Genomic DNA, 15,482 nt, shown 5'->3' with positions numbered 1-15,482 from the left:
TTTTTATTCATATGATGATCTCAAACTGGACAAGTTGTAAACACAATTATGTCAGGATGGAGAGAATATCTATTATGATAAAAGATAAAACAATACAACCTATTTCTTTTGTAAAATCATCAACACAAAGTGCCCAATTTGATAAATACAACAAGGTCCAGATGCGGAATCAAATCAGCTTGTGTGAAAGTCTCTTCACAGTGGCAGAGCCCCACTAAAATAACAGTAGGCTCCCAAAGGCTCCAGTGTCGGCTCCTGAATGTCAATTGGTGGCGATGATCATCTGAATGGCAATTCTCCAGCAGTAGAAACTAGAACGCTAGAGGTAGAGCAACAATGTGCATTGGAAGGCATATGTAGAAGGCCATTTGCCCCACCTTAACTCTCAAAATATTTCTGGGATCCACTTTTTAAGTTGGTGAACAGTTATCATTAGCCATGTTAGCCAGAATGTATGTCAACGAGTGTCCAACTACTAGCCCCCCTGGCAAGTGAACCTCTCTCACGGCTGTCTCTCCTAAGGTGAGTTATTGCTGCTTTGTCTTCCTGGTGCTCTCTCAGCTGCTGACAGTGGTGAATGTCAGTAGGTATCCTCCAGTCCCTGTCATCTGCATGGTGGGGTGAGTGCGAGCTGGGAGTACCTGTAGGTTATACAATGAGGGAGTGAGTGAGTGAAATCTGGGAGTACCTGTAGGTTATACAATGAGGGAGTGAGTGACAGAGATGGGAGTACCTGTAGGTCATACAATGAGTGAGTGAGTGAGTGAGAGCTGGGAGTACCTGTAGGTTATACAATGAGGGAGTGAGTGAGTGAGAGCTGGGAGTACCTGTAGGTTATACAATGAGTGAGAGCTGGGAGGACCTGTAGGTCATACAATGAGTGAGAGCTGGGAGTACCTGTAGGTTATACAATGAGGGAGTGAGTGAAATCTGGGAGTACCTGTAGGTTATACAATGAGGGAGTGAGTGAAATCTGGGAGTACCTGTAGGTTATACAATGAGGGAGTGAGTGACAGAGATGGGAGTACCTGTAGGTCATACAATGAGGGAGTGAGTGAGCGAAATCTAGAAGTACCTGTAGGTTATACAATGAGGGAGTGAGTGAGTGAGAGCTGGGAGTACCTGTAGGTCATACAATGAGGGAGTGAGTGAGTGAGAGCTGGGAGTACCTGTAGGTTATACAATGAGGGAGTGAGTGAGCGAAATCTAGAAGTACCTGTAGGTTATACAATGAGGGAGTGAGTGAGTGAGAGCTGGGAGTACCTGTAGGTTATACAATAAGGGCGTGAGTGAGGTGTCCTCCCCTCTCTCCATCTGCATAGTTGTGTGGGTGGGTGCGAGCTGGGAGTACATGTAAGCTACACAGTGATTGAGTGAGTGAGTGAGATCGAGGTAGGTGTCCTCCCTCTCCCCTTATCTGCATAGTTTGTTGACTGCTAGCTGGGAGTAGGTTTTTGAGTGAGTAAAGGAGGAGTCCCTCCCTCCCTGTCATCTACATAGTTGGGTCAATGAGGTAGGGAGGTATACCATGTCCCCTGCATAGACAAATTGTACCCTAGCAGTTTGTGTCTTCATCTACAGAGCCGGGGGCAACATGTTGTAGCATGATACAAATACTGTTTAAGGAACGAAATAATTCAAAGAACATTCCTGGTATTGCAATAGTGACAGTCAGCCCTACTAGCCCCCGTGGCATCCTACCTGATACTCCCGGTACCATGTCTCGGTCAGTCTGAGACTCAGCACGCCACCTCGCTCCCTCACACAGTTGTAGCAGTCCATCAGAGCCTGCAAGTACCCGAGACATCAGGACAATGGGAAAACCTCAGACCGTCAGAACATGGATAAAATGCACCTTATGTAACTAGAATGAGTTTTTACTCAAAATCATATGTCTCCCCCGTCCTTAGTTTTTATACATTAGTTCAAGTTATTCCTGTAAATATGTTTGTAAATCCAAGAAACAATAATAGCAAATTATAGTCTGGAAAGATGATGGTTTCATGTATGACTAGCTGTAAGCTGAGGTGAGGTGAAATGGGGTTTAACGTCGTGTCCAAGATTATTGCACTTGTATAGCGACTTACATGTACTTGTGGCTGCTTGTACTAGTCCGGACTGATGCCGATTTATAGTGCTAGCTCACTGAGATACCATGCCGCAGTTTAACATGAATACCCCACTCAGACACAGTATACTGACTCCAAGCCGACCAGTCCTTGTTTTAGCCCCTTAATGCTGAGCGCCAGACAGGGTAACAACAAGTACCATCTTTAAACGTCTTTTGGTATGACGCGGTTGGGGATCGAACCCCAGACCTTCCGCTCTCCAGGCGGACGCTCTACCACTAGACGACAGAGGCGGTCTGACTATCTGTAAAGTTTGGGTGGGAAACAAATAAAAAAAGAGCAAAAGGCACCAGTTAAGCTGATGAGCAATGCATATGCCAAGTTTCGTTGAAAAATGTTGAAAGGTTTCAGTGATACTGACCGCTACTTTGACCGCTTGATACCCTTGTTAGTTACATACAGCAAGCTAAGGAAAGGCGCTGAAGTCAGTTGGGGAGAAAAGTTACCTCCTTGTAAGAAGAGTACACCACCACGGGACGCGATGGGCCAACATACTCCAGCAGAGCCAGCACTATAGGTGTGGGATGGTGCTTGCAGGCCACAATCAAACTACAGACAAAACAGATGCCATTACCATTAGATTCTACTGTAAGAATACTGAACAGAATTCTCAGATGCGATAGAATAATTCTAAATGAAATCCAACAATGAACCTGACCATTTATTTTCTTTTAGAAATTCTGTATTGGTCAATATACCAAAAGGTATATGAGAAAAAGAAGGTGATGAGGAAAATATGATCAAAGTTAAATTGAGGCTATTTTTACAAAGAATTAAATCTTATTTTTAACCAAACAATGTTTTAACTTTTGCAATATTTACTCCAGAAAAAATGGGCTAGTCTGTAGCATGACTACAATATACTTTTACAAAGATAAAATCATTGAATGCTGTTAACGGACACATTGTGGTATGTACAGGATGTTAGCGTAGTTACTGTAAATATCATCAATATCATGGGCGGATACAGCTTTTTTGAAAAGGGGGGTGCACAATTAAGATCTATTTATTGTCATTGGTGGTAATTTATACAGAAATAAAGATTTTTTTCGAAATAAAAAGGGGGGTGCCCATGAATATGCTCTGTTTATTCTTACCAATCAAAATCCTTCTGTAAAATGAGAGTTTTCACATAATCTTGTATTCTGGCTTTTTCCAGTCTCTTTTCCACTTTCTGCAACAGAAAACAAACTTCCTAAAATATGAAAAACTCCCTAAATATGACAATTGTTCCTTACTCCACGGCACTGCTTCACAAGGTAGTATGTAGGTAGGTAGTATGCTGTTACATAATTTACCTCAGAGTTATCTCCCTTCCTCTTCTCCCCAGTCTGAATGCTATCTGTCTTCTTATGGCTGTCCTGACTTGGAGCACTGTTATTACTATCACAGGCTTTCTCTACAGAGTTATCTCCCCCCTCTTCCGTCTTCATCTTTATATCTGGGCTCTCAGCACGGTCTTGTCCACTGTTATTACTACTGTCTCGGTCTTTCTCTCCAGAGTCATCTCCCTTCTCTGCAGTCGCCATCTTTATATCAAGGCACTCAGCACGTTCTTGACCACTACTGTCACAGTCTTTCTCTCCAGAGTTATCTCCCTTCCTCTTTTCCCCAGCCTGACTACCGCCTGTCTTTGTAAGGCTGTCCTGAGTTGGAGCACCATTATCACTACTGTCACAGCCTTTCTCTCCAGAGTTATCTCCCTTCTCTTCAGTGTCACTCTTCATATCTCTGACAGATTCTTGTCCACGAGTCTTTAACTCTTGTAAGTTTTTAAGACCAAAATTGTACAAATTGTCTTTGAATTCTGATGGGAAGTCGAAGAAATTCAACACATGCCTGTAAATGAGAAAACAAATACAATGTGAAAGTCAAAATGAAATGAAATTAATTTGATCAAATAGGAACCTTGTTGACTCAAAAAACATTTCCTTTCAATAACTGACCAATAAGCAGGTCTGAGCTAGTATTTCGTCAGGAATTTGTACTGCAATATATAATGCAGACATATTGCTATCCTTCCTTCCACTTTCAAAACTCCCTTTAATTTTCAAGACCAAAATAGTGCCATACATCAGCTTTTCACATTCTGTTGGGTACAATCCTCTGTCCAAGAGCTTCATCTGCCATTTGTTACCATAGTGATGCTTAAATCAGGGAGGTTACACAGTGACAAACAACAGTGCATACTGGAAAATATTTTTTGTCTGAGATTTCCATATATTTCATTATTAATAAAACCCACATAAATACACTTATGAGCGTATTTCTTCAACCTACTGATCCATTTAGATTGTATCACAATTCGTATTGCTGAGGTTTTGTATCAGTGTATTTGAGTGTATGGGTAATACTGTGCAGTCAGAGTCCAGTTGTGTGTGAGGTGAGGTGAAATGGGGTTTAACGTCACGTCCAAGATTATTGCACTTATATAGCGATGTGCATGCACGTGTGTGTGTGGCTGCTTGTACTAGTCCAGACTGATGCCGATTTATAGTGCTAGCACACTGAGATACCATGCCGCAGTTTAACAATGAATACCCCACTCAGACACAGTATACTGACTCTGAGTCGACCAGTCCTTGTTTTAGCCCTTTAATGCCGAGCGCCAGACAGGGTAACAACAAGTACTATCTTTTAACATATTTTGGTATGACGCGGTCGGGGATCGAACCCTGGACCTTCCGCTCTCTGGGCGGACGCTCTACCACTAGACCATGGAGGCGGTCCCCAGTTGTGTGTAGGGGCCATGGTATATCCTTGTGGTTGTGGTACAATGTGTGAAGCCAAATTCTGGTGTCCCCTGCTGTGATATTGCTGGAATATTGTTAAACAGTGACTTACACTCAATCACTCACTAACAGTGTAGAACATCTGATACAATAATCAGAGGGAACATACAAATGGATGAACCTCAGGGAATTTTCAAGGACAAAACAAATAAAGACAATGAACAAGGTTTTACCTGTTGAGATCAGATCCTGGGTAGAACTGGACAACCTTCCCCATACCTGTAGAGAAGCGTGTAAAGATTGAACATGCTTTTTTTTGCTTTTGGTTTGTTGTTTAACGCCACGTTCAGCAATTTTCCAGCTATATGACGGCGGTGTGTAAATTATAGAGTCTGGACCAGACTGTCCAGTGATTGATATCATGAGCATCGATCCACGTAATTGGGATCGATGATATGCATCAACCAAGTCAGCGAGCCTGACCACCCGATCCCCTTAGTCGCCTTTTACGACAAGCATAATCGCCTCTTACGGCAAGCATGGGTTGCTGAAGACCTATTCTACCTCGGATCTTCACAGTTCAGATTTAACATGGACAGGCAGCAGGAAAACACCAGTCAGCCAGGAATTATCTAAGATTCCAAACTAAGGGCAGATGGCAGGTTAATTGGAAAAAAACGTTATTTCGTTCAATTTTTTCATTACTTTTCAAAATCATTTTTTTCTAAAATTCAGTGGTGTTATATTATATGTTGCATTCAATTCAATAATGTAAAACTAAGCATCAAAGTCCCTTTATCTTCATGCTCTTAGTCCTGGGATCACAGCAACAAAGTCAACTCTGCTATGTCTGCAAAGGTTACATGGCCACAACTATAATATCGTAAATTGGATTTCTGAATTCCTATTTCGTAATTTTCACGAACATTTGATGTCGAATTGGGACCAAATATCTCCCCCTCCCTCTATAAATCCCTTGAATAGTCAACACATACAAATACCTATTATATTTGATACACTTAAAACATAATCAAACTATACCTTAAAACAACATTTTTCGGTAAATATCTGTGAACATAATTATTACAAAAGCTCCCATACCCGTTTTGCTTAAATTTGAAGTAGCAGCAAGAGTTACCTCCCATTCTCTCCATCACTGACCCAACAACCAGCCCCTGGAGTGTGTCGACAATAGCGACGTTGATGCCGGCCATGATGTTGGCGTACTGCAGGATCTGGGATAAGCTGTCTATTCGGAGATGACTGAAACACAAAGTTATATATGACACATTTTTGAAACTCATAGCCTGTGGGAACCAAGGCTAGAAAAGATCGCCAATGTTCTAAGGCACTTCTTGTTGTGAGAGGCGAAACAAGTGCATGGGTTGGTCAGACTCAGTGATTTGGCTGACTGCACAGACGGTGTAGGAAACAGTTCATTATATCATCCACTGCTTCATCTGGCCCAGGTTATTAACATGGTACCGTGACATAGCTGGAATATTTTTGACTGTGGCCAACATTGAACCAACCATGACACTTTACACACTTATAAGAAGCTGATCGAACGATGTTTCCAACAAAGTCAGTACAGTTCCCTCTTAATACTCATATATGGATAGCCTGAACAATGATCCACGTTGGGGAATAATGATATGATGAGCCAGGGGACTGATTCAATGACGTGACTTCAACTGAGAGTGAGTGTTATAAAACGCTGCAGTCAGCAATATTTCAGCAATATAACCGCGACCTGTTACAAACCAAACAAAGGTCAGGCAAACCAGCATGGGTCCACACTGCAGTGGTAGAAACTAACATTTTTAGTCCATTAGTCCTTATAATGTTAACATATAGCAAAACCCTTAAAAAAGGCAAATTTCTACTGATCCTTATGATATCTTAACTAGTGGGTACTTTGGCAAGGACAACAGGACCAGTGCCAATTTCTTACCCTGCACTGTTAGGCCAGATTGAACCACCATCAGTCATGTCACAGTACCAGTGCTTCTACAGACATACCTGATTTTTTCAGGAGATTTTGTGTACACCATGTCAATGAGCAATCTAGCTGTTGGCTTGAGGGCTGTGAAGATGAAGATGTGCCTGAAAACCATCAGTTACCATGGTTACTGCCCGTTAAGATTTAGCACAGCAGTGTTGCTTCTTATACTAAAGAGTTCTCATTCCGAGCAAAGAGAAGTGCAAGGAAAATCACACAATACATACTTTAAACAGATTTAACCTCTCTCAAATACATGCAACCACAAAGTAAATCCTTCAGAGTCCATAAAATTATTCCATACATCCTACAACATGTACCTGATATATGTGAAGTTCCTTAGACAGACAAATAGATTTCAAAGCATCATACCGAACTGGCAGAATGCTTATATAAAGATAAACATTCATCATTTCATGCAATCAACATTTAGCAATTATCATTATTATTATTTATTTATTCTTAGGTAATCTAATCCTCATGTTTATATATATATATTTTTTGGGATTGAAGAACCACAAGGATAGATAAACATAATATTGCAGGTAAAAAATGTTATCTTCAACCCTGATTACAATAACAATTTCTGATTGGTAGGTAATTGAGACAAAAAAATCTTTGTGATTGTAATGACGAACATTATTAATACTAAAACTAAGAATAACAGCTGCCACATTTTTTTCTATCAAAAACACCCACATAGTTACTCCTTTAAGCTGTTTAGCATGCTATGTCTGCTACCTTACATTTATGAGGTAGATAATTCTATATAAAAACGTATTTACACCATGAAAATATCAAAGTTTCACATAAGGCAATAACCCAAGATCTATAGACATATGACAATAGACAGCTGATCATGGAACACAGACTCCCTTTCATCTCATCAAACACATATTTTGCCTACTTTTTCATTTTCTTCCGCAGATATTTCCTCTGCGAATACTCTGTCTTGTTTTCAAAAGTCTCACTGTTTGTTATCAGCTCTTGAATGATTTCCTGAAACCATGAAAGAACATGAAGCATAAGAGAAACAGTCTCGGTTCTAAGGATCTGCATCAAGACATCTCTGTTTCACAATGATTCAGGATTATGAATCATGCTTCCCTACATACAGGGAATTGCTACGCCTGAGATGACTGGGCCACCCGTGCCCCTCCAATCAAACATGAAATTGTACTTTACATTTTACATGTCACCCTTATTCAACCTGCATCGTTACGATACATGATGTACCGATATGATACTTGTGTAAATGTTCTGTGTATTGTTACCATGGTCACACCCTTAGACAAATTCAACAATTTCTTACTTTATGATTTTTCTTACATTCTCAAGAAAAATATGCATACTAGTAAATAGAACATTTATGCTTCTTCAGACCACATAAGACGACATACATTTTGAGGTCTAGATCTCCAAATACTATGAAATATTAGCTTTACACTATGACCTGACTGGTACATGTTACCTCTCCTTTCTTGCCCTCTTCCTTCATCTTGAGGATGTCATCTTGAGACAGTTTCTGGTTTGAACCTGCAGCAACCAAGTCCCGGTTGTCCTTACCACGGACAGCCGCTGAAATAACAAGCATAAACTCCGGCGCATGAGGATTTGCATACTTGAATATGCAGTACATTATATCTCCTTTCTAACTGATAAATACCAGTGACCAGTATTACCACTACACTGGTAAACTGTGATACAAATAACAATATGTATTGTAATACAATCTAATTTGGTTAGTATTTAGAGAAAATATGTATGTATATAAGTGTATTTCTTGGGGTGTTGTCAATAATGAAATATACTGCTTGGACAGTTAATCTCAAACAAATAATTATTTCTGATATGTCACTGCTATCTGTTACTGTGTTACCTCCCTTAATTAGGTATTAAATGAAACTGAACAATGTTGACAGAGTGAGTTTGGTTTAACGCCGTTTTTAACAGTATTCTTATATCACAACGTGTCAGCTTTATGTGGGAGGAAAGCCCCAAGTAATGCAGGTCTCAGACATTTACCACTTCAGTGAAACCCACGAGCACGGATATGGTGCTGACAAACCTAGAAACATAATTGGGGCTAACCAGGCTTCGAACCCACAATCATAGATTTCTGGCATGCCCAAGGAACGCAACACAGCACAGCGAATCACGGCGTCTTAGACGACTGGGCCACCTATGCCCCCGAACATTATTGAAGAGGGGCTAAGCCATGAAATTGAACTTCTTGAGCTTTCTGTGAAATTGATACCCTGGTACAAATAACTAACTATCAGATTGATGTGTATAACAAAACTAGTTTTAACAGAAAAGCATGGTGAGTTTTAACCATGTTAACAACTTAAAATCAAATTTGCTAAGACATACACAGTACAATCTACCTAGTCTTTGTTTTCAAAGAAACTGTATTATCTTTTAATAAGTTCTCTGGGATACATGCAGGTCCAACAACCTGATCGTATGAGCAGGAATAAATCATGAACATGTACCTGATGATTCTGTTTCCATTAGTTCATTGAGAACTTCGTCAGGGTCATCAATTCTGATCATCCCTCCTTTCTCCACCTTGAATGTTGCACCAAATGGATGTCCAATGAGTCCATCTAGTGTGAATTTGGCCTTGTCAAAATGAAGTTGTCTGAAAATATGTTAATTATCAGAGTTGTTGATTATCTGCATGATCAGTATGCATTTGTACAGGGTCTCCCTTAATTTATGAATGAAGAAACCGGAATGACGAATGACCAGAATATTTTGATTCAGATGAAAGAATCTGGACTGTACAGTATACATGTACATGACATAAGTTCATAAAATGATATATTTTTAATCATCTTTGAACATAATGGCGAACATGTTTTGTTTTTGTTTGTTGTTTAACGCCACACTTAGCAATACTTCAGCTATATAACGGCAGTCTGCAAATAATGGAGTATGGACCAGACAATCCAGTGATTGACATCATGAACATCGATCCACGCAATTGTGATACTATGACATGCATTAACAAAGTCAGCAAGCCTGACCACCTGATCCCTTTTTTGCTAACATGTAGGTCTGTACAAAATTATGTTTGCATCACACAAAATTACACCATTTCAACACGCAAGTGTATATTGGACAAACCTCTTTAATCTTGTATAAATGATAGTAAGTACAATATAAACAGTACAGAGGAAAGGGACGCCTAGATTCCTTCCTTCTGAAGTTTTTACCTGTTTCGTTTCACTTGAAACACCCCAGAATTGTCATCTCTTTTCAGCAGGACTTGATCTCCTTCCTGTATTAGTCTGGCCATTGCTGCACACGGTGTTTTAAACATACTACGCAACTACTAAAGAACGTAGTGATTCAGAACTCGTAATACCGATTGCACATTGCTTACAGCAGAACACATGTGTTTATTCCGGAAGCGGAAGTATAATCACAGCGCCACCTGTAAACAAAATCACGTGCAGCAACTGCCACCGCCCGCTGTCAGTAGATTTTACGTACGCGCTACAAGCTGGTCGCATCGTCCGAGAGGCCATACATCATGGGGTAGGAGGTTGTGAACTACAATAATCATGCCGCTACTTTTTCGGAAGAAAAAGAGACAAAAGTCAGCGAAGAAACCAACAAAAGGGAATTTAGTCCTAACGGAAGAATTTGTAAATATTTTTGAAAAACAAAATGACGTCAGTTGGTAAGTTACCACATTTTATTTTAATGTTTATGCATTATATCGTTATATTCATAAATATTTTCTTTTACAATGTTTTGCTTTTAATATTACTTATTTGATTTTATGTAAGGACAATGATTGTGAATTTATCAACCTAATGTAAACCTTTCAGCTATACCATAAAACATGTCGGGTCTACTGGCAAGTTCCTAAAAATACACCTAGGTTTTTTATTTTTTCCATTGAGTTTCTCATTAAATGTATGATAACGTTGATAGTATCACGTTTCCTTCTGAACTAGGAGCTACTTTTTTTTGCGAGAAAAAATAATGTAAAAAAGAGCTAATTCCTGCCCAGTTATTATTCAAATATTGACGATGATCAGTTTCACAATATAACGAACATTGCCAATGTATCATGGAAAGGGACAATATTTCTACAGGAACAGAATGATACTCTCTGACACAATCGCATGTAGAACTTTGACAATACTACCACAACACAACCACAACCTCACACATGCAACGCTTTTAATTAAATTCTGTCGTAAGTATATATACAAGGTTATTAATGAAAATAACACGTTTGCTTGCTTGTTGTTTTACACCGCACTCAACAACATTCAAGGCAAACCAGTGATTGATATAATGAGCTACGTACCACGCCGTTTCTAGGATGACATGCATAAGCCAACGGACCTGATCAATCGATCCGTTTGTTCGCCTCTTACAACGAACATATCGTTTTATACTGGGGACCTATGGTAGCCCAGTATCCCGTGGTAGCACAATTGCTTGGGATGGCTCTGCAAATATATGATTATCCCCGCGCACTCTATACATTAACCCTTAGTCATGCCAAGATCCCACGATCGTGTGTTCGAATTCCAGATGGGACACAGGTGGTCCAGTCGTCTGAGGCGCCGCGATTCGCTGTGCAGAGTTGCGTCCCTTGGGCAAGCCAAAAACCTATGATTGTGGGTTCGAATCCCGGTTCGCCCCGATTATGATTCTAGGTTTGTCAGCATCATACCCGTTTCACCGAAATGGCAATCTCATTAAAATCAGACCCGAGTTCTCGCTGCCCCTTAACAAAGATCTGAGAACATCCCATTACGGGTCACGTCAGAACGACCTTTCACGAACTTTGACCGACGACAGAAATGACAAACAAGAAGGCGACATCAGCCAATTAGAAAGCAGCTTTCTCGAGCTTTACGGCAGTCGTTTCAACCTGGCGACTTCCATTTCAGATTACGTTTGAAAAATATGTTGACACAGTTCTCGATTAAAATTTTGAACACTGAACAAACGAACATTCCGGAATGTCTAATATATGGTTGATACTGTATAGCAATGCTTCCTACATACTGTTCAACACCTCCTCCATTCAAATGTTTATTCCACTGAAGCGAGAGATAGACGATAATTTTGACGAATGAGTCGTACGGGTCGTAACTGTCGTTCGGAATACCCCGTGTTGACGTTTTCGAGGTTGCATGATTAGGAAACACATTCCGACTGTCACTTTCATGATCTTGTAAGCGACGTCCTGATTGGTCGGATGTAAGGTCGTTCTGACGTGACCCGTAATGGGATGTCCTCAGATCTTTGTTTAGCGATAGCGAGAACTAGGATCTGATTTTAATGAGATTGACCAAAGTGTTAAACGTCTGAGACCTGCATCACTTCTAGCTTTCCTACCACATTAAGCTGACACGCCGCGATATAACTGGAATACTGTTAAAAGCGGCGTTAAACCCAACTCACCCACATCGAATTCAAGATTCTCCACAATTATGATACTTCAGCACAATGCCCATGCTCGCTGGTTTCTCGAAGTAAGCAACTATATACAACCTGGATCATTTCAGGATATCCTTCCGTAAAAAGCTGACAGGCAGTGATAAGCTGCAGCACTGTTAAAAGTGGCGTTAAACTACATTCACACACTCACTAAAAATTCCTCTTACACTTAGGCCGATTATTGTATACACCACCTCTCACATTGTCGATGTCATCGGCTTTTTAATTCAGGGAAACTGTATATAGCTCGTTAAATTCACTGAATCATCTTCCTATCAAAAGAAATTACCATATGCATAGCTATAGCAGGACATCCTGTAGAATAACAAAATCCCGTTTCACGAATGTCTTAGCGCTTAGTCGTCTTTGTGAAAGTTTGAGATTAACGACAGATAGAAAGCTGAGGTTCACGGCTAGATGACCCGGTGGTCGATAGTATGAGCAGTGATATCCACTCTGCAATGATACAATGAGTTGGGTCACACATTTTTGTCGATTGCAGCACACTTAAGTGATGGATCTTTAGTAGACCCTGTAGTTATCCAAACACCACGTAAGTTAGTGATACGCGATGATATGGAAATCAAGTTCTTTGTCTAAATACTAACAAACAGAAAAAGAAATTGAACTAGGTCTGGATGGATCCACAGACTTATACAGTCAATACGAATTCACCGTTTCAAATGATTTGTTTGAATGAGAAAGTATCTATCGATGATCATTTCCCTATGAATATTCACATGCTTTCATGAATGAACTTATACCATAGTGCGATTTATTTGAAAAAGGGGGGATCCTCCCAGATTTGGAAAATATCTGTTGACAACGAGTTGGCGGTGTACAAATCCTGCAATCGACCGAAATGAGCACGACAGTTTACGAACCGGATTTCGATTTCGTTGCGCGATTTTGATTGGACTAGGCATAGACTCGTTAGCCCAGCCAAAATATAACTCCATAATACCTAGTTCGGCAAGGGTGGAAACTGGACTTTTATAGTCAGTTAACTCAAATGCCTCGGGAAGATGTTCTCTTTACAGAAGAAATTGCGTGTTTTGAAACAGTTACCGAAAAAACTATCCCTTCTTAAAAGATCTCAGATACATACCAGGATATTAAATTGTGGGTTCCTCAGTTGCCTAGGAGATGTATATTTGTTTTCTCCCGAGAAACCTCAACAGACCTAAACTTTATAAACAGCAAGTTTTGTATAACATGTATAAATAGACGTGACTCAATTTTCGCAAACCTAATTTTAATGTGGTGTTATATGTACTGATGCATGTATCTCCCCGTTAACCATTGGAGAGCCATAACAATGTTTAATTCAATTTCAGGTCACGCGGCAGTGATAATAGTGATTTTGCGAAGACAGCTAAACCAGGCGGCCCGGGACAAGACATTGTCAAAACGGTTAAGACATCCAAAGCATTAGGTAAAATAAAATCCGTCTTCAAAAGAGGAAAAGAGAAGCTCTGCAAGAAACGTAAGCGCATAAGCGGAATATGTAAGCTGAACAATATCGGTGATCTCCTGAAAGCACATTCCGGGAATGTCAACCAAAGCGCGTCGGGCTCTGACGTTGGTCAAACCAGCGATCACCTCAGATCACACAGCTGCACCGCCTGTGATGAAAGTACAGAATCAACTTGTTATCCGCTTGACATTCGCATACCCGATCTTCAGAAGTACAGCAAATATATTCCTGTTCGAAATGTGTGGGGTCCGCTCTACCCGAGAGGAAGTTTGACCAATTCCAAAACGGTATGGCTGGATATGCAGATGTGGTATTCGAAGTTCTATGCTCTCAAGCTGAAACGACGAACAAATGATGACCTAAACTCATCTTTGAACTCGTCTAAAAGTGAAAGCAGTCTAACTGAATCCCCAACGAAATCGCCAATATCCTTGTCGAATCTTCAAAAGACGCCAAGTGAACCTTTAAAAGAAAGCGTGCCTGAATCTTACGCAACTGATCGAGAATCTCGCCAGAAGAGGACGTTGCTAAGACAACGGATTCGTCGTGGTGCAAACGACGAATATATATCGATGGTCAGCTGGCAGAGATTTTATGTTCCAGTTGAATGTCGTCTGCAGCTGTTCGTCAGCTCCGTGACAGCAGATGACCTTCTCCATCTCAAGACAGAGATACTTGTATCCTGTATGCGTAGCTTCGTCCAGGCTGATGGAGACTTCGAGGTACTGTGGGTTGCTGATATCAAGAGGGTTCTTCCTTCAAGAATCGACCTCTCTTTCTGCAATTGTCTGAATCCAGAAGTAGCTCTCGAACTAGCGTCAGAGATGAGTCGAGTAAAAGCAGTTTTATTTGTAAGTCGAGCCGCCTCTATCTTACTGAGACACCAAGCTATAGGGTTCTTAGACACTCTGGCTGTATCGGCGGACGTTGAGAGGAGGGACCTTATTGTTCTCCCAAATGCCCTCAGCCCTTCTAAGATGAAGCCCTCGCTGTCATCGGAGTGAACCCACACCTAATCGGTCGGATTGTCCTGTTATTACAAAGACTTCGTATGTGAAAGGATTCAAGAAGCGAATTGCCATTGGTTATAGAATCCTTGTGGTCTTGCGCGTTATTTATTGAACTATTCCAAAATGTATTTTGAGATTTGTATTCGGATTTGTTTTAGCCTTTCTCAAGCTTAGTATTTACTAAAATATGTTTTTGAAACGGTGTCAATTTGGATATACGCATTGTAAAAATCCACTGCAATAAGGTTTGTAAAAATCCATCTGAATCATCATTGCCTCTATGATTGAAATACATTGATGGATAGTAAACTTTCTTGTTCAGATTGTCGCTTCTCCACATAAACTAATAATAAAGAATACATAACACTTATATATTTCAGGGGTTTGTGTGTGTTTGTGACGGGGCCAGCAGTGGGGCAGGATACTATCACCTTTTCACGAACACCTGGTATCATCACCTTTATGTAGTGATTCATAAACGCATGCATGGTTGTTACAATATGAATCGTACCACGGCCTCTGCGTTTAGCAGAATATCCTTATTATTATGGGAAGGGTTTTTTCGCTTTTAATTATAAGTCTATAAGTGACTCACGTCAAGGGTTTTAAGGAAGTCACAGTGTTAAACATGAAAGAACAGTGAGGACATTATCGGAC

At 40.4% G+C, this 15,482-nt stretch overlaps 2 protein-coding genes across 2 annotated transcripts; one reads left to right on the top strand and one right to left on the bottom strand.

Annotated features, from left to right (window-relative positions):
• On the bottom strand, nt 1-10,271 carry LOC139442770 (tRNA (adenine(58)-N(1))-methyltransferase non-catalytic subunit TRM6-like). The gene is made up of 12 exons (XM_071223664.1): nt 10,085-10,271; nt 9,359-9,507; nt 8,335-8,441; nt 7,771-7,862; nt 6,884-6,967; nt 6,000-6,124; nt 5,095-5,140; nt 3,428-3,968; nt 3,227-3,303; nt 2,576-2,678; nt 1,702-1,788; nt 1-641 (listed from the first exon to the last, which is right to left on the bottom strand). The coding sequence occupies exons 1-12, from the start codon at nt 10,189-10,191 to the stop codon at nt 558-560; spliced, it is 1,602 nt and encodes a 533-aa protein (XP_071079765.1). The 5' UTR covers nt 10,192-10,271; the 3' UTR covers nt 1-557.
• Nucleotides 10,272-10,435: 164 nt separating this feature from the next.
• On the top strand, nt 10,436-14,819 carry LOC139443401 (uncharacterized). Its single transcript, XM_071224389.1, has 2 exons — nt 10,436-10,554; nt 13,676-14,819. The coding sequence occupies exons 1-2, from the start codon at nt 10,436-10,438 to the stop codon at nt 14,817-14,819; spliced, it is 1,263 nt and encodes a 420-aa protein (XP_071080490.1).
• Nucleotides 14,820-15,482: the final 663 nt, after the last annotated feature.

The sequence above is a fragment of the Haliotis cracherodii genome, unplaced genomic scaffold (assembly GCF_022045235.1).
Source record: "Haliotis cracherodii isolate W230 unplaced genomic scaffold, xgHalCrac1.p SCAF_5, whole genome shotgun sequence".
In the NCBI taxonomy this organism is placed as follows: Eukaryota; Metazoa; Mollusca; class Gastropoda; order Lepetellida; family Haliotidae; genus Haliotis; species Haliotis cracherodii.
The sequence above is the reverse complement of the archived record's forward strand: the minus strand, read 5'-3'. Positions and strand labels throughout refer to the sequence as shown.

What these genes read in the sequence shown, in the direction of transcription:
- LOC139442770 (XM_071223664.1), bottom strand. Translation starts at nt 10,191, where the DNA reads ATGTTTAAAACACCGTGTGCAGCAATGGCCAGACTAATACAGGAAGGA. An exon ending in TTTCAAGTGAAACGAAACAG is followed by an intron (nt 9,508 to 10,084) that starts GTAAAAACTTCA and finishes ACATATTTTCAG; the next exon opens with ACAACTTCATTTTGACAAGG. An exon ending in TTACAGAAGGATTTTGATTG is followed by an intron (nt 2,679 to 3,226) that starts GTAAGAATAAAC and finishes TTTTGTCTGTAG; the next exon opens with TTTGATTGTGGCCTGCAAGC.
- LOC139443401 (XM_071224389.1), top strand. Translation starts at nt 10,436, where the DNA reads ATGCCGCTACTTTTTCGGAAGAAAAAGAGACAAAAGTCAGCGAAGAAA. An exon ending in AAACAAAATGACGTCAGTTG is followed by an intron (nt 10,555 to 13,675) that starts GTAAGTTACCAC and finishes ATTCAATTTCAG; the next exon opens with GTCACGCGGCAGTGATAATA.